Genomic DNA, 27136 nt, shown 5'->3' with positions numbered 1-27136 from the left:
CAAAAGATACCCTTCAAATCCTTCAAGAAACTTTAAACAAAAATAAACAGGTTTCAAAAAATGAGTTAAATGATCTTATGAAACTATCTAGAGTAGCAATCAATCAAAGCTATTTTGAATTCAATGGCAAAATTTTCAAACAATTAGAAGGATTGGCTATGGGTTCTCCACTTTCTGGTATTCTAGCAAACATATATATGCAGCATCTAGAATCATCAAAAATCATAAACGACGAAAATCCATTTAAAAAAGATATAATCTATTGGTATAGATATGTCGATGATATATTATGCTTATACAACGGCAATAAAGACTCATATCAAGATTTTTTGAAATACTTAAATTCTATCTCCCCAACAATTAAATTTACGATGGAGACACAAGAAAAGAAGATAAATTTCTTAGACATAACAATTACTAAAGAAAACGATCGACATAATTTCAATATATATAGGAAACCTACCCAAACTGACCTAATCATTCCATTTGAGTCAAACCATCCTTGGCAACACAAAATTTCTACATTCAAATCAATGGTATTTAGACTACTTAACATACCAATGTCTAAAGACAACTTTGAAATAGAAAAGAAAACTATAAAAAGAATTGCAGGAACAAATGGGTACAAAGAAAAAATGATTGAAAAATTAATAAAAAATGAAAAAACTAAAAGAATGAAAGTAGAAGAACAAGAAAACGTAAAGAAAGAATTTATATGTATTCCATTCAGCTCATCCTTAAACAAAACCTTAAGAAAGACATTACCGAACTCAAAATTTAAACTAAGTTATAAAACAAGGAATAACGCTTTTAACATAATACAAAAAAGAACAAATCCGATACCCAACCCACCAAATGTATATAAGAAATCAGGAATTTACAAATTATCATGTAACAACTGCGAAAAATACTATATTGGTCAAACAGGTCGAACATTTGAAGTCAGATACAAAGAGCATATACAGGCAATCAGATCAAACAATATGACAACACAAAAATCCTCATACGCCGAACATATACTTCAGACCGACCATACATACTCAGAAATGAATAAAAACATGCACATTCTGGATATTGAAAATAAAGGAGAAAAAATGAATACAAAGGAAGACTTTTATATTTATACTCACCATATTAATGACAAAGACAATTTACTAAACTTGACACAAATTCAAAATCAAAACGTAATATTCAATGAAATTATACATCTTAAAGAAAACACCTCCTTCCCTTAATATAAAAATTATCACCTGTTCTTTAATAAGAAATATCTAATAATGTTTGTAAATAAAAGAAACTAATAGGTTATATACTATACTGTGATCATGGCATTAATGTCCGAAACATGTAAGTAATATAAAACAAAATGTTTCTAGGGTACTGTGGTATTTTGATTTGCTTAATAATACATATATAGGGTGACAAAAAAGTCTGGAAACGGCTTGATATCTTTTTAACTAAATTCGTTAGAAAATTCAAACTTTTTACAGCAACTTATATGTAAGAAAACTACTTTTTGCAAGCATTACCATTTTTTGACCTTCACCAGGGGACGGCCCATGAGGAGTAGGTACATAATCTTTAATGTAAGCATAGGTTGATATTCACATCATTTTAAAGGTCTGGTCAAGTGGAGTTCATTGCCGGAAACCGCGTCAAAAAAGGTTGATCCGTTACAAAATGGCGGCAGTCCAAAGTTCTTGCGGAATATACCTGCAGAGGCCTTAGAATTGGTAAATTACTCATATTCAACATTAGCCGGGAAATCTGAAACCCGTTTAAATTTGTTTTGAAGATTGAATAATATTAGTCTACGAGCTAGTTGACTTTAAAATACAGTTTTAGCTCTCAAGCTAATGTTTAATACGAGTATTTACCAATAGTAAGGCCTGTGCAGGTATATTCAACAAGAACTTTGGACAGCCGCCATTTTGTAACGGATGAACCCTTTTTGACGCGGTTTCCGGCAATGAACTCCACTTGACCAGACCTTTAAAATGATGTGCATATCAACCTATGCTTACATTAAAGATTATGTACCTACTCCTCATGGGTCGTCCCCTGGTAGAGGTAAAAAAATTACAATTCTTGGAAAAAGTAGTTTTTATACATGTAAGTTGATGTGAAAGGGTTGAATTTTCTAACGGATTTAGTTAAAAAGATATTAAACCGTTTCCAGACTTTTTTGTCACCCTGTATATATATATATATATATATATATGAATTTGAACGGATGGTCAGGGTGTCCACATTCTGGAAAGTCAGGGATAGTCATGGAAAGTCATGGAAAAAAATTATGGTCATTGAAAGTCATGGAAATAGGCAAAAAGTCATGGAAAGTCATGGAAATCCCCAATGATGGATGGATTTCAGGGGACCTTTCAATGCTCTAGTCGGCCGTAACCGCGACTATTGTAGCATTTTTCCGAATTTTTTACAAATGTACAACAATTTCAATCTATACAGTTGTCTTAGTTTATGGGTTTTGAGTTTGTATTAGTTCATTGTTGTACCTATTGTACTCCATTGTTATCTGTTAATACTTATTTCAATATTTTCTGTAAAATAACTTGTCTAGGCAGTATTATTCGTGTGTGTACGGTATATTATAATTTTTGAGTTAAGTTCGTGAGTCATGGAAATCAATGGTTAATGGTCATGGATAGTCATGGAAAGTCAGGGAAATTGATGACAAAATTTCTGTGGACACCCTGATGGTGTTTTTGGCCTCTAGGGACCTCAAAACGAAAAAAAAGTCGGTCCCGGGTCCAGGTCTTACCATGAGTACTACGGTAATAGCTTATTCCCTATATGGGAAATTCGCTAAAATGGGGTTCTATGGAGGCCCTAGTAGGCTTGAGGTTTCAAGAACTTGTCTATATTTGATCGATACGACACGGGTGATTGTTATCGATTTTCATAACTCCATCCTGTTGATACTACCAGCTTTTTATCCACCTTCATTGTTTGTGTAGTAATACAACTTTTACAATGGTTGAGCATATTGACAAGGTAAATACTAATTCACATTTTGGAGTTCAGGAGATATATTTTGCTTTAGACTGTGTAGTCTAGCTGTTTCCATTGTGTAAGATGACACACTTGGCTGGTTTTAAAGTGTTTGTAGGGTTTAATCACTTGTAAATTTTCAGATTTCCAATTGCTAAGTATTACCTAGGTGTTATTTTAAAACGAAAAACAGTCACAATTTCTGTTGACTTTAAAATATTCAATTCAAAGATTATGAAAATACTCAAGATGTAGGCCTACATAACAGATCGGTGTAATAAACATTTCTTGTAAATATCTTACTCATTCTTGTAGCCTTACTCGTAGCCGCATTAGGTTGTCCATAATAACGATTATAAATTCTAAAAAAAAACATTATTTCTATTTCTTTGCCTTGGTGGTGTTCTATGACTTTTCTATGTTTCCATAGTTTGCAAATCAGCTCTTTCAATGATTTCTAAGAAATGCAGCACAGTGTTAATTCAGTTTTCTTTTAAGTATATCAAATTATCCACGTTCTCTCCCTTTTTTCCATTGTAATATTTACGCTAACCCAAATTCAAATAGTAAATATATCATTTCAACCAAGTCAGTAAATGTTTGTAGCAAACTGTTAAATAAGCAATCTTATTGACTTTTTACAATTTACATATGTTCTTCTGTTCACTTTTAATTTCATAACAATGTTTGTTTCCCATGTTAATCTTATGGAGAGATACAAAACTTTAAAGGGTCCCAGGGCCTCACTCTCTAATTATTTCCCTAAAAAGAAAGTTTCCTGCACAACTTCACGTTACGCTCTTTCCAATGACACCAAAAACATGTCAATCAGTTCAGTAGTTTCGGAGGAGTAATTAAATAAGTAAAAACAAAAAACCTGCTTGCGTATTAAATAAGTATAGATTCAGATTGATTTTGCTCTACAACAACATTTAGAGAAACTGTTTTGGCATATCATATAACATTGTGTACCACAACCATGGGATGAACTAAAACCAACCAGTTACATTAAACCAAAAGACAGCTAAAGCTTGACAAACCTTTATAATTTGCAAGAGTTGCAAAAAGTTCTCTAAGGATTTTTCCAAAACACTTCCATTATGTTTGCTCTTTCACTTTAGAAATTTGGATTCATTCAGATTTATTGATTTTTCAGTTTCCACCAAATGATTTTTACTTATTACGTGCTGTTAGCTGCAAAATATGATCTGTTCAAAATGGAAATGTGGTTTTCACCGAGGTGAGAGGAGTGATTAGAAAGGAGGTTCGGTGGCTGACGAGACAATATTGCCCACATTTCTTCTAATTAGCATCCAAGGTATCAGAGCATGTCAGATCCACTTGAGCCCTCATTGTAATAAATGGCCTGTGTTAGGTTTACAGGCTGGAACTACAACTGACTATGTCGTCTGCTGTTCTGTCTAGCCGTTAACTAATAATTCAAAATCTTTCTCAAAGCCAAGTTGCCAAATTGATCTTTTCACTTGTTTCCAAGCATTACTGAGAGTTGCAAATTGTGACAAGACAGGCTGTGAGGTTCCCTTGGAAGAAGTATGAATTGTTTATCTTCAGCTTACCCTTGTAGATTCAAATCTCTACTACTCAGAATGATCAAAATACTATGTTTGATCAAAATGTTATAAACATTATTTGTTATCTAAATACCTATCAGTGTAAACTTGTAGCCGTGAAAATGTAGTGTTCCCTTATTAGGTTTTTATTTAAACAAGTTTACGATAAAATACCCCCGCCGCAGCAAACCTGCCGACTAAGCGAATTTCCATTTGTCTGAATTGATTTTCAATTAAATATATTTTAATAGCATTAGGTTTAACGAGTACCTAGGTTTGCTGCTACAAGGAACCTAATAAAGTGTGTTTTTGAGTAAAATATTGATAGCTTAGTACAAAATAAATAAATTTGCCAAGTTTGATCAAAATATATCCATAAACAAGCAAATTACAACATTTGACAATATTCTCCATAAGAATAACATGGGAATTTTAAATTTACAATTTTTTTAATTTTCTCCGTTACTAATAATCGAACAAAAATACTTTCAAATGCTAAATTATTTGTTTTTTTAAGGTCTTTAAAAAGGTCTAAAGAGAAATTGGGAAATTTTGTGTTTTGAGGATCAAAAGTGAGAAAAACCAATTTTTACCCCATAAAACCCCCCCTAAAGCCCCGTTCCCATGGTCCGATCATGCTGGTTTGCGAACTCATTCAAGTTTATCTCGCTTTACACCTTTAAACCAAATTTCATCAAAATCGGACCAAAATTACTCAAGTTATCGCGTTCACGGACGTATATATATATACATATATAAAAATTTGAACGAATGGTGTTTTTGGCCTCTGGGGACATCAAAATGAAAAAGTAAATCGGTCCCGGGTCTAGGTCTTACCGTGCCACCTACGGTAATAGCTACTTCCCTATAGGGAAATTCGCTAAAAAATAAATAAACTCAGGAATATAGGTCTTATTATGAATGCGAAAGAAATAATTTCTTTACCTGTAGAGAAGTTTGAAAATTAATAATGATGATCTGGATTAGTAGCACAAGTTTTCTAAAAGGTCTTAGCTGATAAAGCACAGCTGCAGCACATTACGTTTCGATTGAGATAGAGACGCTGCAAATCAGCTTAATTCAACTTGAATACGAGTGACAGATGAGTGTGGAATGAAGTGTGATGCCTTGTAGCTTTGTTACTGACTAAGACACGCTGTTTCTTCAGCCAGGACCGTCCATTAAAAGCTACATGAGCAAAGACAGCTGAGTCCAGTTTTGAACTATAAAACAGTTTTTGATTAACATTACAAGAATTTCTGTCAAAGTAATCCTTATGTTGTCCGTAGGTGACCGGTTTTGATGCCTGTCTATGGCATCATTGTTGAGATAGAGTGTAGTAATGACAGTTTGCATGGCCATGCGTTTTATCGTTTTTTATTTGTGTTTATGTGTTTGTGTGACTACGTGCTTTTTAAGACTTTTGATGACCCCCATCGAGTGATACATTCTACGTCTAGCTTGACAATAATGCCATAGGCAAGCATCAAAGTTGGTCGCCTACAGATGACATAAGGATTACTTTGACGGAAATGAGGTAATTTAACCTCTTGTAATATTATTTGAGAAGTAATCCGTAAGGCAAAACACAAAATGAAGGTTTTTGATTGTGCTCAGGATCAAGCCGGCTACCTGACTGACTTAGCTATCCAGCAATGTGCACTTCTTGTCGGGTTGAACTGATGGAGTAATGCTCACATAGTTGTAAATGAAGGTTTATGTTACTCGTGGTATCTGATATATCTGACCTTGGTGCTTGAAGCATTGAATGGAACTAAGGTAATAGTCATTATGAGAACTGTTACGAGTTACGAGCCACATTTGTATTTGAAGGTAATGTTTGTTTTCAGCCAAGGGCAACAGCCCTGCCACCAGCCCAGCCCCACTTGGCCCTTTACCTGAGGGGTGGGAGCAAGCCGCCACTCCTGAGGGCGAAACATACTTCATCAACCATCAGACCAGAACTACATCTTGGTTGGACCCTCGGATACGTAAGTGTATACTGTAATTCTACAGTTACAACTTTAACTTTGTAAATGTGCTACTATTAACGTTCAGTATTTCTTCGGCAATAGTTGATGTGGGCAAGGAAGATGCTACAAGGACATATTTTTAATACTAACAAAAGGTATGTCCAGTCTGAGATATGTATTAACAACCACAAAATACTAAACCAAAGTTACGCTACTCGATCCAAATGTTGGGGAGAAAGGCTTACAGTTGTTAGATTTCAAATAAAGCTTTGTCTTCTGAATAAATTGCTTGCAGCAGACTGGGAAACCAGAAAAACCTTAAGCTGACTGTGAATTTTATATATTTTTGAAAAATCAAACTTTAAAAGACCTTCAATAACGTATAAAACAAATCACATTGAAAATAAAAGTAGTGTAAATTTTCTCAGCTTGGATATAGATCAACATTTGATTTGAAGTGATAATAAACTGAGGAGTGTGCTTTGATACGAATGAATTATTTCCATTGTTTCCACCTCCCTCTGAATAACGAAGAATATACAGTAAGATCTCTGTTTGTTTTAGTATTTAATCCTACCGAGTGTGCATTTTTTAATAGCGGTCTGTTAGTTATTTTTTAAGACTGTTGTGTAACAAGAACTGATCACGAAAGATGATCATGTGTACTGATGCGATTGCAGTAGTTAAACACGGATATTAAGACTTCCCTCATCATAGAAGATGATAATGGTGTCGCTTTAATCATGAGAATTGATAACAATGTTGCCGTGATAGTGGAATAAATATAAAGTGATTTACAGTAATAAAATTCATTATTTTATATTTTAGTTTATTTTAAGCTATTCCAAAAAATAATGTAACACAATTAGGGACTGGTCCCAACTAGTTCAGTTAAGCGGGACTTGGGGTTATTTGCGGCTAATTAACACCAAAGATCTTGTCCAAAACATTACTCACCCTAACCCAAATGGTAGTGAATCGGAGAAAAGAAAGTTGTGATTAAATAATGTTAAAAGACCCACCCCTCTACTATGTATACATTGTTACAGCTGCCCACCTACAGAGGCCACCGACCTCTGGAGTGCAGTTACCCTCAGGTGCTGGGTCCTGGCTGCCTCAGGCGACCGTGGCCCAGTCCTCCATTAGCCAACAGAAGCTGCGACTGCAGTCACTGCAACTGGAGCGTGAGCAACTCAAGCTGCGTAGACAAGAGATCATGCGACAGGTCAGTATACACAGCACATAGATGGTGTAAATGGGCATAACTCCCTTTCAGGAGGTTTGGGGCGGAAGGAAGAGAAACATTTTCCTGCATGGAATGGGGAGGGGAGGGGTTGCAATTATCTCTTAGGTCCATAGCTTAAAAATATTGATTTTCAACGTATGGCCACGGTTGGTTTGTCTTAGGGGCTTGTACGCGTGGTTTGTCGCTGACAGGTGTGCTTTGGTGTTTGTGTGTACGTGTGTGTTTCTTTTGTTAGGTTAGGTTAGGTTAGGTTAGGTTAGGTTTCTGTAACCATGATTTAGATTTTGTTTTGTTGTAACCATTCTTCACACATAATGAGGTTATTTAAGACATATGTTTTGTTAAATTTTGATGATTCAGCATTTTTTTATTAGTTTGGACAAAATTCTGGTACTGGTGTATTTGAAGGCGAGGAAATCTACTTCGGTCTTTGTAGAGTTATCAATGAATATGTCATAAACCATGTGGTTATCGTTGCTTTAGGCATTTTGAAAGTATAATTTATAGGGATGGACGGGATTGAATTTTTAGTTCGGGACGGGACGGGACGGGATTTTTATTTCCTTCCCGATTTTCGGGACGGGACGAGACGGGATTTTTTCTGTGCATAAAAAGAAAGTCTGAGTATTGCAGTTACCAAAAAAAGACATACAAAATCAATTTTTACCGTTTGTGGTACTGATCTATAAAAACAAAAAAAAAATGGGTAACAATATACAGGTATCTATAGAAACTTGTGACTCACGGTCACGGTGCGATCGTCAAAATGACCGCGGTCACGGCATGATCGTCAGTATGACTCACGGTCACTGCGCGATCGTCGGCATGACTCTGCGGTCACGGCGCGATCGTCGGTAGGATTCCACGGTCACGTCGTGATCGTCGGTATGACTCCGCGGTCACGGGGTGATCGCCGGTATGCCTCGCGGTCACGGCATTATCGTCGGCATGACTCCGCGGTCACGGCGCGATCGTCTGCATGACTCTGCGTTCACGGTGCGATCGTCGGTAGGACTCCGCGGTCACAGTGCGATTGTCTGTACAATAATCGCGGTCACAGCGCGATCATCGTTATGACTCGCGGTCACGTTGCGATCGTCGGTCCAATAATGCGGTCACGGCGCGATCGTCGGTAGAACTCCACGGTCACGCGGCATGATCGTCGGCATGACTCCACGGTCACGGCAAGATCGTCGGCATAACTCCGCGGTCACGGCGCGATCGTCGGTAGAACTCCACGGTCACGTCGTGATCGTCATATGACTCCGCGGTCACGGGGTGATCGCCGGTATGACTCGCGGTCACGGCATGATCGTTGGTAGGACTCCACGGTCACGTCGTGATCGTCGGTATGACTCCGCGGTCACACGGCATGATCGTCGGCATGACTCCACGGTCACGGCAAGATCGTCGGCATAACTCCGCGGTCACGGCGCGATCGTCGGCATGACTCCTCGGTCACGGCGCGATCGTCGGCATGACTCCGCGGTCACGGCGCGATCGTCGGCATGACTCCGCGGTCACGGCGCGATCGTCGGCATGACTCCGCGGTCACGGCGCGATCGTCGGCATGACTCCGCGGTCATGGCGCGATCGTCGGCATGACTCCGCGGTCACGGGGTGATCGCCGGTATGACTCGCGGTCACGGCATGATCGTCGGCATGACTCCGCGGTCACGGCGCGATCGTCGGTAGGACTCCGCGGTCACGCCGCGATCGTCGGTAGGACTCCGCGGTCACGGCGCGATCGTCGGTAGGACTCCGCGGACACGGCGCGATTGTCGAAATGACTTCGTCTACTGCGTTTGCGGACCTATCGCTCGCAATAGCGGCGTCATCGGCACTCGCAAAGCGGCAAAATCGCCGACGATCGGACCAAATCCCGTCCCGAAAAATTCCCGAATCAAATGTAATCCCGTCCCGATAATCGGGAAAATTTTTTTCCCGAAAAATTCCCGAAATTTCGGGACCCGTCCATCCCTAATAATTTATATGGTGTATTTAAATATGTCAAATGTAAAATCCTTTCTGTCCCTATCGAGTGGCGTTTTAGTAATACCACACCAAAGCAAATGCACAGTTGTTTCATTATTTTGTGAGTGTGAGAAGAACTTTGCATGTGATTGTTCAACCAATTTATACAGCATTTATGATTTTTAGGTCCTATAATAAGTGTTCAATTTCCCAAAGACCAAGAAAAACTTGTGTTACTTATGTTTAACAAGTGTGACTCACAAAAGGTGGAATACAGTAGTAGACAAAAAGATATTGTTAATACTTCTATATTAAATGCTCTCGATTCTTTTAACAGACCAGCCTATGTACTTAAAAGCTTATCATTTAAATAACACCGTGGTATTCCTTCCTTCATTTGTCCAGCACTAATCTTATCTCACTTGTGAAGTTGTAAATTTTACTTGTGAGGACAGCTTTTATGATTCTGTCTTGTCATCCAAACATAATCTGAAATTGTGAAAAATTTGCCTTAATGTACCATAATCAAAGTTATATAACTCATATAAACAATTAAAATCACAAGTACTATTAAAATTGCTACCACAGCTCTTGCAGTTCCTCTTGAGTTTCTAGGATCACACCAACCATATTGTTACATTATAGATCATTTTGGCTAAGTATATTCAACTATTTAGAAGCTTCTGAAATAGTTTCTTTTCCTTAACTCTAAAACAGTTCACCTATCAAAAAAATCCAAAATATGAAAAAAAATTAATTAAATCAATTATTTTTGTCAAATGACGATGCATCAGCTATGATTGGTGAGCCTTTGTGAAGTAGTCTCCGATTGGAGATTACCCGTGACTGGCCCAATGTCAGTGTGAATGGCGTGTTAAACCATGCAGAGTTCAACCACCAGGCCTCTTCCCTCATCACTGTCTCTGCAAATCTCAGTTTTGAGTTTTAGTTTCGGAAATCTCACTATAGATGGGCATACTTTTAAAAATACAATAGTTTGCTATGATTGTTAAACGTTTATAACTTTGTAGAGGTGTTAGCTCTGGTTAGCGAGGTATTATTAATTTAATTTTTAACTCAAAAGCAACCTTGTCTTTGTTCTTTATAAAGGTGAAATTAAGCTAATCTGCAAATTTATCAGATGTAATATTTGTATTTTAATATACAGTAAAACCTCGATAGTTCGACACTTTGTGGACTATGAGGGTGTCAAACTATAGGGCGTATATTGGACAACACAGGGAGTAAACACAAGATAAAGCAAACAAATTTAACGAATAGTATAAAACTTTACAAAAATAAACAAACTCATCTACTTATAACTACGGTACATAAATATTTACAATTAAAACTTTTCAATAAACTTCCTATTCTATTTAGAGAAATTGATAACATAAACCTTTTCAAATCAACATGATCTAAGTGGCTAATCAAACAAGCCATTTTTTCTATATACACATTTTTTACTTTCTCCCCCTATACCATAGTATATGGAGAAAGTATTGTTTTCGTCAAAATTTTCGAGTTTGAGTTTTGAGTGGATATATCCGTTTTGGGTCCCCCTGGACCCAAAAAAGTGGTTTTCGAAGTGATGTCTGTGTGTGTGTGTGTGTCTGTGTGTCTGGATGTGTACAGAGCTAGGGACTACACCTGTGGTCCGATTTCGATGAAATTTGGTATGTAGGTTCTAATCCATAGTATCTCCAGGCGTTTTTTTCATTTTTTGAAATTTTGATTTTTAATGGGGATTTCCCCATAAAAACCCATAAAAAACCGGAAAAATTGAATTTGCTCAAAAATGGCCTGAACGATTTTGATAAAAATTTAGTATGTTGTAGCCCTTTAAATTCTGAACAAAATGGTACAAATCCCATTTCTGTAAAAATTATGGTTCAAAAGTTATGGTAAATTATGTTATTTTCCCATAAAACCCCATAAAATAACAAAAAATACGATTTTAGAAAAAAATCCGGTTTTAATTTAACATAATATGTTATGGTCCTTAAAGTTTTGATAGTTTTTTTCATTTAAAACATTTTGATTTTTAATGGGGATTTTCCCATAAAACCCCATAAAAAACGGAAAAAATAGGATTTTCCAAAAAACGGCCCGAACGATTTTGATAAAAATTTTGTATGTTATAGTCCTTTATATTCTGAACAAAATGGTACAAATCCTATTTCTGTAAAAATTATGTATCAAAAGTTATTGTAAATTATGTTATTTTCCCATAAAAACCCCATAAAATAACGGAAAAATCTATTTTCACAAAAATGGCCTGAACGATTTTGATAAAAATGTAGTATGTAGTCCTTTAAATTCTGAACAAAATTGTACTAATCCCATTTCCGTATATTTACTCTCACCGCTTACACATGATAAAGGTTGTTGACAAACTTATGGGAGAAAGTATGTGTCAGAATGCTGATACCGTTTATTTACACAAATTATTCTGTACTCTTAACACTATTGGCCACTAGTAAGCAGCCTACATGACCAAAACTCATTTTACTAAATTAATTGAATATTTACAAATTGTTTCATTTCGAAGAATTATTTACTTAAGTTTTTATAAATTTACGTAAGAACATTCCATTTTAGAATTTTAAATTCAAATATTATTTTGAAATGAAAATAAATGAAAGTGAAATGAAATGAAAATACATTTTTATTGAGGCTAACATTAGGACCACATGGTCCTTTCTTACAGTTAACCTCTTATGTACTAAAAATAAACCAAACAATACTTTTATAACACTTTTTAAACTATAAACACAATAATAAGTAAAAACTAAAGTGATAAATCTTTGTCCGTAATATACGCATACACACACACACACATTCACTCTTTGCCACACCTAGGCCTAACGCACGCCATCCCACCAAGCCACGGTCATCTGATCGAGGTAGTACGCTTTCAGTGCCGCCGTCAGTCTGGAATGGTATTCTATGCTCCTGATAGTGAATGGTAGGGGGTTCCAAAGGCGTTCCAAAGGCGACATGCTGTTACTGTAAATGACCTATTAAAAAACTCAAAAGACATGATTTAGCCCCTAAGGTGAATTTATGACTATAATATAATTACCTCGTCACAGCTCTGAAGTTTCCGTAAATACCGCAATATACGGAAACTTCAGAGCTATGATGAGGTAATTATATTATAGTATTAAAAACTGTCGTCTTATGGTGAGGAATTTGGAGAGTTGATGAACCAGAGCGGATATTTCTTGCACCTCTTCTGCGTATTTCTCTAACGTCGGATAGTTTTAAAAGAGAAGAATTTATGTAATACGGTGTGACGTGATCATCTCGTCGAACATCATTAAAATATCTTATACAGTAATTTTGAGCTTGTTGCAATTTTGTTGCCAAAGCCATGGTCATATCATTAACCACGGTATTACAGTAGTTGGAGAGAGGAAACACTAGTGACTTGATCAGTAAGAGGCTAATGTGAAATGGTAAAAGTCTTTGCATCTTCTTCAGTGTGTGGACAGCGGCAAACACCCTTTTAAAGTGTTAACCACCGTGTCAGTCCAGTCTAGTGTGTTGTGTATCGAAGACTTTTAACTTTGTCTTGGTATGGCACACAGTGATGTGATGTAAAAAGTTTTGGTCAAGTTTCAAGTTGGTTGAGTTGTCCTGCGGCCGATGATGATTGGTTTGGTTTTGTCAGGGTTAAGTTTTAGTCCATTCTTTGCTGTCCACTCAACAATTCTGTTGATGTCGTCGTTCATTAATGTAATTGTTTCATTCACCACACTGACTTTGAAGGGTTTGTAGATTTGTAAGTCATCAGCTAAGAATGAAACTTGGCGTGTTGCAAAACTGAACTGATGTCGTTTATGTAGATAGTAAAAAGTAAAGGGCCAAGTATTGATCCTTGAGGAACACCACAAGGTACCTGCCTCCAGTCAGACATAGTCACACACTGCTTTCGGCCATGAAAATATGATCTCATCCACGATAATGAACTAGTAGAAAAATCTATTATTTTGAAGATTTTTGTAAGAAGAATTTCATGATTTACTTAAGCCTTGCTAAAATCAAATAATGTTAAGATTTTGTATTGGCTACAATCCATAGCAAGGCGTATGTCATCAGTTATCTTTAACAAAGCCGTTTTAGCACTACAGGATTGCCGGAAACCTGATTGTAAACCATTTAAAATATTGTTTTGGGAGAGGAAATAGGATATTTGAGTTTGGACAACTCTTTCAAGTGCCTTGGAGAGAGCGGGAAGAATACTAATTGGCCTATAATCTTGAGGAAGTTTAGGGGATGAAATCTTATTCAAAGGGCGGACTGAAGCAGACTTCCATTTTTCTGGAAAAAAAACTGTTCTTAGAGAAGAATGAAAAATGAAAAATTAAAGCTATTAGACGAGTTACGTCTGATGCCACTGGTTCTGACAAGATTGCAAAATTGTTCGGAAACAAAATTTGGGAAAAGCATTGTTTGAAATGCATTGTAGTTTTAATTCATTTAAATAGTTCTGAATAGCTATGCTATTTTAATTAGTAGAGGCTGATAAAAAATAATCATTCAATGCATTTAACGGGACGGATAGAGTGTTCGACTGCTCTTGTTTTCCAAGACCAAACATTTTAAAATTACGCCATAGCACAGAAGAAGCCTGTTTGCTATCTGAAAACAGCATATTTAAGTAATGAAGGCGAGAGTTGCGTAATAATTGTTGCTTGGTTTCTGAGCTGACGGTATTGGGCCATTAGCCCCACATCTCTAGTTCTCTTGGCTCTGCAAATGACCGAGTCCCGCTGAGCCATTAACCTGAGGATCTCATTTGTGACCCAAGGTATGGGATGCTTCTTAATTAACCCTTCGGGTAATGATTGGAGCGTGCTTATCATATAACTGCAAAATCATTTCATTTACGGAATTTACCATGTCATCAAGAGACTCCAGAGTATATATAGAGTGCCAAGGTGTCAAATAGACATCAGCTAAAAAATTAGCTTCGTTGAAATTTTGAAAAGATATATATAAAGTTGCATTACCTTGATCGCCAAGTGATCCATGTAAGTCTTTTACGCGCGTTTCGACGTCAAAGCGTCATTGTCAAAACTTTTCTAAACCATATGGTCACGTCACAGTCTTTCCGACACACACAAAAACACATTACCGGTACAAAAATACATTTAAAAGTAGGCCTACTAATTCGTGTTAAACTGTCGACAGATCTGTTTACATGCCGTCGAGACTGGAGTCGAGTCGGCAGAATTGCCACTGATGATGATAGTGTTAAGAATTAGAACCAAACTCCTATACTCCTTACCAATCACAATCGTGAAGTACAGTATTAACAGGAACATCAGTTGGTGCACGGATATTCATCCCCCGTTTAGGCTACTGTTGCGTCCGTCAGAGACACTTCTGCCTTTTCCACTGCAACGGCCACAGTTCCCCACAATTCCTGCTTTTGCGATGACAGTCAATAAGGTTAATAAGGCGCAGGGACAGTCATTAAGCAAAAACTGTGTTTTACTCCCAGCACCAGTGTTTGCTCACAGCCAGCTCTATGCTGTGAGCAGAGAGCGATTTTTTGCTGGGGTTAAGATGTACATTTTAGATACATACAAGGGAACAAGGAAAGTTTAGAATCACCAAACTGGTACTGTATTTACAAAAAAGTAATGTGCACCGGGAACTCCTGTTGTAAAAATGTTTAATAAATGTATATTGAACAGTTATGACGGTTTATAAATGTCATTAACTGTCATATGAGTTTTTTTATGTCATCCATTGGTAAAATAAATAGAAAAAGAAAACATTACATTACAATGTTTCACGACATAGCCTTATATTTTTATAATCAGTCTTTAACTAACTTTAACTGATAACTGATTGAGGTCTAGCTCTTGATGTTTTCATTCTTTATAATTTTTATTACAAGTTGCAGTTTTATCTAGTAACACAGGTTATCTAGTAACATCACCAAAAGAGATTTTAATTTAAAACAATCAAACATTCCTGCATTCAGAATTTTTGAACTTGGTGATCATTAATATCTCTGTTATTTACTTTAAAAGACAGTTTTCTAAAATTGTTCTGCCACATTTTGTAAGTGCTACTAACTTGTGTACTAACTGGTTTATTATGTTCTCTGCTAGTTTTCACTTTAAAATACAGTTTGATACAAAATTCTTCTATATTTAAAAGTTTATTTGTCAACATGTAGCTGTGATATTGTATTATGTTGACAGCAAGAACTGATGATGCGCACCAGCACAACAGACTCAGGGATGGACCCGTTCCTGTCTGGACTGACGGATCACGCTCGTCAGGAATCTGCTGATAGTGGGCTGGGCATGGGCAACAACTACAGTCTGCCTCACACTCCTGAGGACTTCCTCAGCACCATGGACGACAACATGGACGGCGTCAGTGGTATGTATTTGTAGATCGTATTTTATAGCATCTTATTGGTTTTAAAACATCCAACAACCTTGTAGTGAAACTTAAAGAATTCATCCCTTAGAAACGTTTGAAACCATATAAAGGTTTGGTTTGTAATAACTTGTGTATCTTACTTGTTAGTTATCTTAATTACCTGATTTTCTTACCTTACGTGAGACTTTTAAACTCTTACAACTTCTCTATAAAAAAAATTAAGTATCTAGAGTTTCTAGAGATATGTTGAAACCAAAATCTATTGATACTCGATGCTGATGCTGTATTACATCAACCCTCTCTTGTCCTTACACAAAGTAATTTAAGTAAAAAAAAAAACCAAAGCAACAATGAAAAATTTGAATTAGTCAATCCAATTTTAAACCAGAAATATCACTGTCTTCCGCCACTGTGCAAAATCCTAAATTTCTCTCAGCACACAGTAACAGAAACATTATCATTGTCTCACACGATGGTGTCACAATGTTGAACATCTCCCCCGGTCTCGGGAACATCATCGTCGTCTCCAATGATCATGAACATCCCCCATGGTCTTGTGGACATTATCATCGTCTTCCGTGAAAATGATTACTTTTTAGTATGTTTTGTCAGTGCAATGAGTTCTCAGTTTGTTTTTGGGAAAAATTTATCTATGCTTGATTTTATGTATATGACGTGTCCTATTTCTTTGTAAAAAGATCAATGGAATAAATTATTCTTATTCTTATTTAATCTTTAGACATAGCCCAGTTGAATTTGATGATTTTTGACATGCAAAAAATTTTAAAGGCTTCTTATTTAGGAATATATAAATTTTATTTATTTTCAATATTAATTTTTCAAGTAAAAATGTAAGATGGTTGAAATATTTTAGAATCATGATATTTATTGTACTGCTGCAATTGCAGAAGATATTGATGATGGAGATATTCAGTATTTTGTCGCCTTGCAGGAAACAATGGTGATGTTTCCGTTTCCGCAGGGGATATTTAGGGCTTTGCCGTGATTGCAGGAGAAGATGATGATGTCCACACGACCGCGGGACATTTTAACTTGATCTCGGGAGCCGATAATAATGTCCACACAACAAGAGATATTCAAAGATTTGCCACGATCATGGAAGACAATGATGTTGTTTTTGTGACCGTGCAGGATTTTTCCACGAGTATGGAAGATGATGCTGATGTTTAATCAATTGTGGGAGATTTAGGATTAGGTCATGATCAGGGAAAGACTATGATGATGTTTCTGTGACCAATGGTTCTTGGGAAGATTTTCATTGTTGCGCTGCAATCGTAGGAGGTATTCAGGATTTTAAAATTGAGTTTGGTTTTTCTTAAATATGGATATTATATCATGTTAAAATATTTATGAAATCAACGTATCCTACTAAAAAAGGAAATTGAAAATAAATCATAAGCTATCCCATTTAAAAGGGTAAATCAGCTTTAGTATTGAAGTAGTTGTAGTTTTGGTATGTTTTGTAAACAAATGTTTGTTTCCACAGAGGGTGGCGGTCCAGGAGCAGCTGACATTGCAGCCCTCGACTCTCATGACCTTCCTTTGACTGATAACATATCTGAGCTCGACCCCTCACTAACAGTAAGTCACTAAAACTTGAATCAATCACATGGTTCCGGGCACACACAGTGCTGATTGCTACTTGATTTTTAACATATTCTTGTTGGTAGAAAGTGTATGTCAGTACTATAGAGTCTCTATTATCCAACCAAACAAGGCAGCTGTGAAAAAGATAACCTTGAAAACTTTTTAATTACACTTTTAGGAATTAATATACATAATATATGTAAACTACTACTTATATTATAACCTTAAATTTAAACCTTAAACCTTAACTTTTTTAAATTTGAACCCATCCCGATTATTAGAAGGAGAGTAACAGAATTACAAATATTTACTGAAATATTAAAATAAAGATAGAACAATACATATCTTTCACTTTCAGCTACTGGACATATACAATAAAACTAAGATTCAAGGGATAGCATAGGGATGCAGGTATGAGTATTTGACAAACTGTTTGATATTTTGAATCTACAGTGGTATGCATTTTTTGGAAAACAAGGGAAAGTTCAGTCTAGTGTAGGCACCTAAAGGTTGCTTGTATTTTCCGATTATAATCGGCAAAAGGGGTTGTCTTGATGTAACCGCCACCATGTTCTCATGCCACTTGGGAAGTAGCATGTGAATTCACGGTACTCGAACTTCCAAAGGGTGATCGGATAACAAGGAGTACTGGGTAACCGAAGGTTGAATAATGAAGACTACTGTAGCTAAGTATGATGAAGTACATTTTACAACTGAAATTTTCACCAGTACCATGTTTTACATTGATGCTATAATTTTGTATGCCACTTTGTCACTTAATTTTGGTGAGCGCTTGCTCGTAAACATCTCTTGTGAATGAATGTAAACATGTTAATGTAGCATGACTCCCTTATCTGTACATATTTTTATTCATCTTCTCTCAATTCAGAGAAGGAATTTTTCTCCCTAATAATTTCACTGGAAGCATGTTATATTGTTAGTCAAGGTAGGCTAAATCATATTCTTTGTTATAGTTGCACTGTTGGGATTTTTTCAACAATGTTTAGCTGCAAGGTCATAGCTAGTCTTTGAGTATTTGCCATGCAAGGGGTGGTATCTAAGTTGCGTCATTATGTCAATATTGTTTTCTTAAATTTATATTCTCAGGATTATGTACCACGAAGTACCCAAAACACCGGAATTTCGTTACCGTACATTATATTTACAAATTATTTATTTACACTTCAACCTTATCACCTTCAAAGTACTCTCCATAAAAAGCTATGCATATACTCTCCATGGAAGCAAGTGTCCCAACGGGTTTTCCACTGTTCAAAATAATGTTTGAAGTCATTTTTTGAGATGGCTGCAGCTCCACCCTTCTTTTTTTCTTGACATCTTCAATGGATCGAATCATTGTCCTTTCATACCTCTTTTAAACTGAAAAAAGTTTAAGGAACGAGGTCAGGTGAACAAGGTAATTGAGGTAGCACAGCCTTATAGTTACCTAAAAAATGAGCGAACATCGATGGTTGTGTTTTCAGGTGCATTGTTATGGTGGAAGAATCAGTCTCCTGTCTGCCACAGATCAAGTATTTTTTCTAACACTGTTGTGCAATCTTCGTAAAACTACCAAATAGAAGGCCTTATTCATGATTTGACCTGGGGGAACAAACTATGAAAGAAAAAACATAAAAAACTCTTTAGGCATAAACTCTTTGGCATAAAAATCAGCTTTGTTTTAATGTTTGATTTGACCTGAAATTTTTTCCGACGGGGTGATAATGACGTCTTCTATTGGCTTGGCTGTTGCCATATTTATGGGTTGTAACTATAACACCACGACTCATGACCAGTTATTAATTAATTATCTTTGACAGAAAATTTGGGTCAGTACGAAGCCCTGCTGTTTCAGGGCTTAACAAGTTTCTGCTTGCCGTTCTTTCTGATTGTCATCCAGATCCCAAGGAACAAACACGGCAGCGACTATTTTTATTCCCAAATCTTCTGTTTAACCGAGCTCCAAGATTATACACTTATTATTGATTGATCAATTGTCTGTCGACAGTCTTCCATTACCAGATCCAGATTTTGATCCACATTTTTGCCATATGGGACAGTTGATGGATGTCCAAGACAAGGTTTGTCTTCAATGGACATGTCAAAATTTTTTAAACGAATAAACCACTCATACATTTGAGTTTCTCCCATAGCGCTGTTTTTGTTAGCTGTTTTGAACATTAGAACAGTTTCAGTAGCATTCTTTCCAAGTAGAAAATAAAACTTCTCTCTGCACATTGTTTACTATTACTTGCCACCCCAAGAACCGAAACACTAGAAAAATGGTGCCAACAAAAACTGTCACTAACAGACGAACACAACCAGACAGCTCGATATCAGCAGCGGTGGTACTAAACTGGCAGGGAGCTGCGTTCTGCACACACCTAGCGGCTGATGGTACTGAATGTTAGCTTAGCCTAAGGCAACACTATTCTGGTTATTTGTGGGTACCACCTTGTAATTCACTCCTGTAGCAAGATTTTTTATCCTCCCTTTAATTTTTGTAAGCGTCATCAAACCCTTCAGGAAAAAACAGAAAAGCAAAGTAATCCTATGCATCTTGACAGTTTCATCGTACCCCATTTTACAACACAATATGCTGTGAGTGGTTCAGTTATTTTTTTTTAACTCTTAAACATAAACAAAAGAATGGAGCTCCTACTTTATCATACTCTATCTTTAGTCAAAGCTACAACATGTCAAAGGAAGATCTAAAATGTTACATTTTGTGTTACAGTTGGGAGAAGAGTTCACTTCCGACATTTTAGATGATGTCCAGGCCCTCATCAATCCAAACAGCAAGGCAGATAATGTTCTTACCTGGCTTTGATCACAAAAACAACCCTTGTTGTTTAAAAGCATTTTACACTTTTTTATTATTTATTTTATTACTTCCGACAGTGTCAGTTTCTAAGAAGTGTTTTGGAAAATTGTCAGTTCAACGAGGTAAGACGATCTATTAAAAAGAGTTCACAGTTGAAGTTAAGTTTAAACAAGCGTTTATCTTATTGTTATGTAGTTAAATTAAATATTTGAACTCGACGCGGAAGTTGTGTCTCTGAAAGTTTTGTTTTAGCATATACTAGCTTATTTACTTCTGTTTGCTATGTTAAGTTTTATTGTAAGTGCGTTGTTGAAACAATCGCTTCGTTAAATTTTGCATTTGGAATTATAATTTATCAATAGTTAGCGTTACTTTACAGATGTTTGAATGCTATTAGGATAAGTATTAAAGTTGTATATTGTGTTTGTAGTGTGTTGTTAATGTACTTATTCACTAATCCTGTGCTTTAGTTGCTTGAAACTTTGTCGCAGGTTTAAACCGATTAATATTTTTACTTGTTAATAGTTTAAATTTTAACTCTTTAAATACTTTTTATACTTTTGACGTTTTTGGTAAAAATGGTTTTATGCAAGAATTTTTAAGGTTTTAAAGTTTTAAAACATTTGTGTTTACAAATACTATGCGTTTATTTGTGAATTTTCATATATTTTCACCAGTAAGGTAAGCCTGCTGTTAACCAATCCATTACAAACCCGTTAAAATAATTGTTGTTTACATAATTTGAATGAATAAAACTTATTTTTACGTAATTGAACACAATTAGTTTAAACTCTAAAAGTATTCACCTTTCTTCCTATTCGGAACTTAATGAAGTCGACAAGTTTCAGCAACAAAGACATGAAGACATAAGGCAGTTGAGCTATCAGTATTTTGTGTTCTTTGTACACTCGTTTGGTTCACATACTCTTGTTGTTTTTCTCAAATGATTATGAATTGTTATCAAACTCGGCAGCTAGGTGAGACAGCAATAACTCGTAAATAAGCAATACAATGACAATAACGTCAACTTGCTTGCTCAACCCTGCCTCGTACTAATCCCTCCATCGTGTGCCTTGCGTTCTTGTACTATTGTGTATATTATGTTAGGTGTAAGTGTAGTTGTAAGCCTCTAATCAAACCATGTTGCAGCTAACTAACGTATCACAAGGAATTGCAGAGTGACAATCATTTTGTTGTACAAAGTCGTAGTCTAAGTATTGTGCCTTTTCTGTTTAGTCTTAGTGTCTTATGCTGTTAGTTTACCCTTCACTGTTTAATGTTGAATGCTGTTCATACTGTTTTCACTGAAGCTTTGAGTTTTCATTTTGTTGTTACATTTTATAGCTGGTATTGCAGATGTTTTATGTTACTGGAAATAAACTTGACTTGGTAATCAGTTGACTGGGAAAAAATAGCTCTTTATATGTTTTAATCTAAAGTAGTACAGTATTTATAATTATGCCTAATGGCTAATTAATATAAATAAATGTAAGACGACGCCACAAATAAACAAAAATACATTGGTTGAGTAATCTTGGTGGTACCCAAGATTTTACATTTGATTATCTTAAAATACTTTTCACTATTTTTCAAGATAAAAACAGTGAAAAAGTATCATTGTAAAAGATCCACGATTCTTATTAGTTAAGGTTTTCCTAATAATTATAATTACTACAGCCAACTGATACTAATCTGTTTATCTCCTGCTTATAGTGTGTTAAACTTTATTACTTGTTAATTCTTAAGAGTATAAAAAGAAAATGTTTATTTACATTCAGGGTGGGGCTAATGTAATGGTCTCTATTCCTCAAGCTGAATAATACCAGATTTTTCTTGTATTTCAAAAAAAATCTTAACAGTTTACCAACGTTTTGATTTGAATCATTTAGTCCTACACAAAATAAAACTATTTTAGTATTTTGTACCCCCCCCCCCTTGTTTTAACTGTGTGATAAAAATTGGCAGCTACTAGCTGTCTGTACAATGTAAATTAAGGTTTGAATATAATAAAAGCTAATGATAGCACTATTTAAAGATTGTAACAATCTTTTTCACAATCAAATCTGTCATACTTCATACCCATTCGTAACACTTGGATGAATAACAACATTACTTATGTGCTAAAAAAACTCAAAAAGTAATGGTTAGCGATATCTAAAGACTTATGATATTTTTTTTACCTACCATTTCATAGTAATTAATTTACATATTGTTATTTGTAAATTGCTTTTTTGAGTTTTAAAGAGAATTGTATGACAGTACTCTTGAATAAATTTAAAACACTTTTATATATTCCTGGTTTAATACAGTTTTGCTTTGAGAGTTTGTAGTTTGAAATGTTTGTATTTTTTCTTACTTTAAGTTTAGTTAGATTACCTTTGATATGTAAGTTTCAATCTTGCCTTTACTGTACTTTGCCTTTTCAACATGTTGAAAACATTTTTAGTAAGCAATAGTATTATAAATAAACCCTACTTAAAAAGCAAGCTGGTTTTTGTAACTATAAAATAGTTTTAAATATATAATTGTATATTGTACATAGCTCTTTCTCTTTAGGAAAAAACCTTATTATGAGTGTGCCTTTATTGTAAATGCCATTGAACTTTCGATCATTCAATTGATCCCATTTATTTGTTCAGTCAATATTTTATAAAGTTGAACTACATGTTATTCAGCTATGAAACCTTTTAATTTACACTTTTTGTAAAAAGTAAACTTTATATTAATTTGATAGTTGCGGTATATGCAATTGTAGATGATATTAAATGTAAATTAATTTGTTATTGTATGCAATAGAAATAAATTTGTTATGCAAAAAAATGATATGACAATGACTTAGGGTCAACACAATTTTACAGATGCTTGTAGCATTTGGTATCTATTCATCCATACTTGTTGCTCAAGGTTCGAGGCATTATTGCCTGGTGCCATACTATCCCACTGGACTTATTACACTAATTGTATATGTGGAACACTACTAGTACGACACTCTAGGAACACTTAAAATATGTCAAACACAATTACTAATTAGTTGTGAATCATGACTATTTATTCATTGTGATTGTGAAACATTACTAAGCTGGCTCTATCATTAAGGAGCACTACTGTATTTATGAGGATTATTTTGATAGTTTTCATTTTACTGTGTTATGAACATAAATGAAGTAAGTCATTGAAATGTCAACATGTTAACTTTTAACCAAATATATAACATCTAGGATTCAGTTGATCAATGAAATACTTATTAAAGTTTTTTAAAGTGTAAGTGCAAACGGTATTTATTACTTACCGAATACACACAGAATTGACGATCACAATTACTTCTAAAACCGACTACTGTAGTTTAACAGCTCATGTGGCACACGTTCTTCTAACCGTCAGGCTCAGTTCCCCCTATATCTCATACAAGTAATGTAGATAGTCTTGTGTTACACTACGCATGTAAGTGTGTTGACATTTTAGTAAATCAACCAAATAATAATTAGTACATGAACTAATCAAATTTTAAATCGATCATTTTCATACCTCAGCATGCTGCTATCTCAATAACAATGTTTTAAGTCGGTGTGATTTGAAGTCACTAAAGCCAAAGTTGAAAGCCGTTTTTTGAAACAATTTGGGTGTTTTTGTGCCATATTTATAATTTTTTATTCTGATCCATATACTCTTCAAGCCAAAAATATTTTTACCCTAAACATAAAATCATATAAAATTGCTTAATAGAATATTAAAGTATTGCAATACCGAACACATTTTAAAACAATTATTACTTTTGAAAATAAAATCATCAATCAATTGTGATAAATGACACTTTAATATTATTAGAAGTAACAGAAGTTGACTAGCATTAAAATAGTAATCAAGTGAAATATATTTATATCTTATACCTTCATAAACAAATCATACAATGAATATTAGATTAATTATAGGCAAATCAAAAAGTCAAAATCCCAATAACTTGTATACATTTGAAATTTTGTATTTTGTGCTTTATTGTGCCTTGTCTACTTCATCTTGTATATACACTTAACTATTTCTGATTAAAGGTTTTTTAACGGATTACAAATTACTTTTGTTTTTGTAATGTACGTGAAATTTTACTAATGCCATCTGAATGGCAATTTATATGTCAATATTTTTGTAAATTACTACTTTATGTACTAATACACTATTGTTATTGATACTAATATTAATGTTAAAGAATAGTGCCTATTGATGTAATGCTCTTAATGTGAAGCACTGTCATTTTTAGTTTTAAGCTTTTAGGGAGGTTTCATTATGACAGTCTTATTATTTGTATCACACAATAAATGCCTTGTTTTTCTAAGTAATGATGGTCGTGTATTTTTCAATAGTGTCTTAATACCTTTTTGTTCATGGTATGTAATGTATTTTTGAGTACGATTTGAAAAGTTCTAAAAAGAGTAATAATTATACTGTTCTAAGTGCCTTTTGCAACAATTGAGCCTAATTATGTTATAGAAAAGGGCCTTTACGTGGGCTACACAGTAAGGCTACTGATTGAAATCCACCCTGTCACTAGTTAAAAGAAAATATCAACGATTCTTTTGTAACACAAACAAAATTGAATGTTCCAACCAGTTGTCTTCAAGCTTCCCACTATAGCGTCCCGCACAAACATAGATTGCTGTAATTTGTTTATAGTTGTTAGGTTATTGATAGTAATTGCAATATGTTATACAGGGTGTCCTTAAAAAACCTTTCAGGACTTTGGGAAATGGATCCTCATACCAAAAGAAAGAAAAAGAGAAAAAAAAAGAAAAAGGTTTGTTTTAAGGCATATCCGAATTGCATATTTACCCAGATATCCCACATTTTGTTTTTTATACATACAATTTTTTTCTTTGAAGTTTTTCAGCCGATCTTTATAAACCTTGGTATGTATAATTTAGGATTTGAAATTCCATATTAAGAAGATCAAATGACAAACAATAGAAAAAATATAACGTTTTTGGTGTAAAATAAGGCTAAGTTTGCTTATTAAAATTCATTGTTGTAGCCCCGGGCACAGAAAACATACTACTATATGGTTATAGTAGTATGTTTTCTGTGCCCCAGGACTGTAATGTATATTAAATTCTAAATTGGTTTTACATGAACCTTTTACTAATTTTTTAACTAAGTAAAGTTTCATTAAGATCGGTTGAAAAACTTCAACCATAACAATGTTTATATATAAAATACAAAGTGGTAAATATGCATTCCCGCACAACCAAATTTTTTCAACAAATTTGTTCTTTCATTTGTTATGAGGATTCATATCTAAAAGTCCTGAAATGTTTTTTATGGACACCCTGATAAGGTACCTAAGGTACCAATAGGCCTACAGTTTTGTATTCAATTTTAGATCAAAATCCAAAGCAACGATAATTTAAATAGCCGCTCATTTACTGGAATAAGATTTTGGGTATGAACCAGTGAATGGCCGTCGGTCATTAACTACATTTTGACTAATTTCGAACATGTAAAGCTTAAGAAACATTATTTTGTGACAGATTAAGGAACTAGGATAAACAAAATCACATCAGTAATCAAGTGGATACACTATGGCCAGGAATTGATCATTTCTTTGGTTAAAGGTTAAACTAATTTACTAGATAAAAAGAAGAAAAGTACTAATTTACTACATATAATCTATATATTAACTATCCTGAAATGGTTATTTTCTATAGACTGAGTATTCAGCTTTGGTGTGAGAATCTGGAATGAGTTTTGTGGTGAAAAGAAGGGGTTAAAACAATTTTAAAATGTGATAAAATATGTGGTCATTCATTGGTGAAATGAATTATATTTTCAACACTCTGTACATATAACATTAGGTTTTTTATCATTTGGAAGTAAAATACGGACAAGGTGTTCTTATAATTAAGTGAAAACTCAAGCTCAAACGGTCATACACCGGTGCTCTCACATTAGAAAAGTTTACAAAAACTGTGATTATTCATTCATAAACATATAGTATGTCAATACAGAATATCCTTCTAAATTATTTATAAAACTTTTTTAGGGAATAAGAAAACTAGGTAAGTAAACTAGTTGCAGATTCTAGCAGATTGCGGTCTAGCCTCAGACCATGACTTCAGAGAATTACGTCTGAATCAGTTAACAGGCAAAAGCCTAGTAGCCTAGATTTATGCAAGAATTTAGAAATCATAATCTGTTCCTCAAATTTACTAAATAAATTTATTTTATATTATACAATTTTAAACAGTCTTTCAAGTGATTTAGTTAAGTTAACAAATTTTACGAGTGTTGATGTTTGATCTACAAAATAATTTTATATTATTTGATGGAATTGTCCTTTATATAGCTTCCTTTATAGCAAATATCCCATGTAGGGAATATTAGCGAATTTCCCATATAGGGAATAAGCTATTACTGTAGGTCTCATGGTTAAACCCCGGGCTGATTTACTTTTTTATTTTGAAGTCCCTAGAGGCCAAAAACACCCTCCGTTCTAATTTATATATATATATATATATATGTGTGTCCGTTAATG

At 34.8% G+C, this 27136-nt stretch overlaps 1 protein-coding gene across 1 annotated transcript in view; it reads left to right on the top strand.

Annotated features, from left to right (window-relative positions):
- Positions 1–21045, top strand: part of LOC128989600 (transcriptional coactivator YAP1) — a 61342-nt gene extending 40297 nt beyond the window's left edge. The window contains exons 3-7 of the mRNA XM_054411535.1: positions 6431–6571; positions 7603–7778; positions 15998–16181; positions 17692–17786; positions 20530–21045. Coding sequence (XP_054267510.1) covers positions 6431–6571; positions 7603–7778; positions 15998–16181; positions 17692–17786; positions 20530–20622 — 689 coding nt within the window. The 3' untranslated portion in view covers positions 20623–21045. The remainder of the gene's footprint in view (positions 1–6430; positions 6572–7602; positions 7779–15997; positions 16182–17691; positions 17787–20529) is intronic.
- Positions 21046–27136: the final 6091 nt, after the last annotated feature.

This window comes from Macrosteles quadrilineatus, unplaced genomic scaffold (genome assembly GCF_028750875.1).
Source record: "Macrosteles quadrilineatus isolate MER2022 unplaced genomic scaffold, UCM_ALF_1.0 Scaffold_3__2_contigs__length_128488019, whole genome shotgun sequence".
Lineage (NCBI taxonomy): Eukaryota > Metazoa > Arthropoda > Insecta > Hemiptera > Cicadellidae > Macrosteles > Macrosteles quadrilineatus.
The sequence above is the reverse complement of the archived record's forward strand: the minus strand, read 5'-3'. Positions and strand labels throughout refer to the sequence as shown.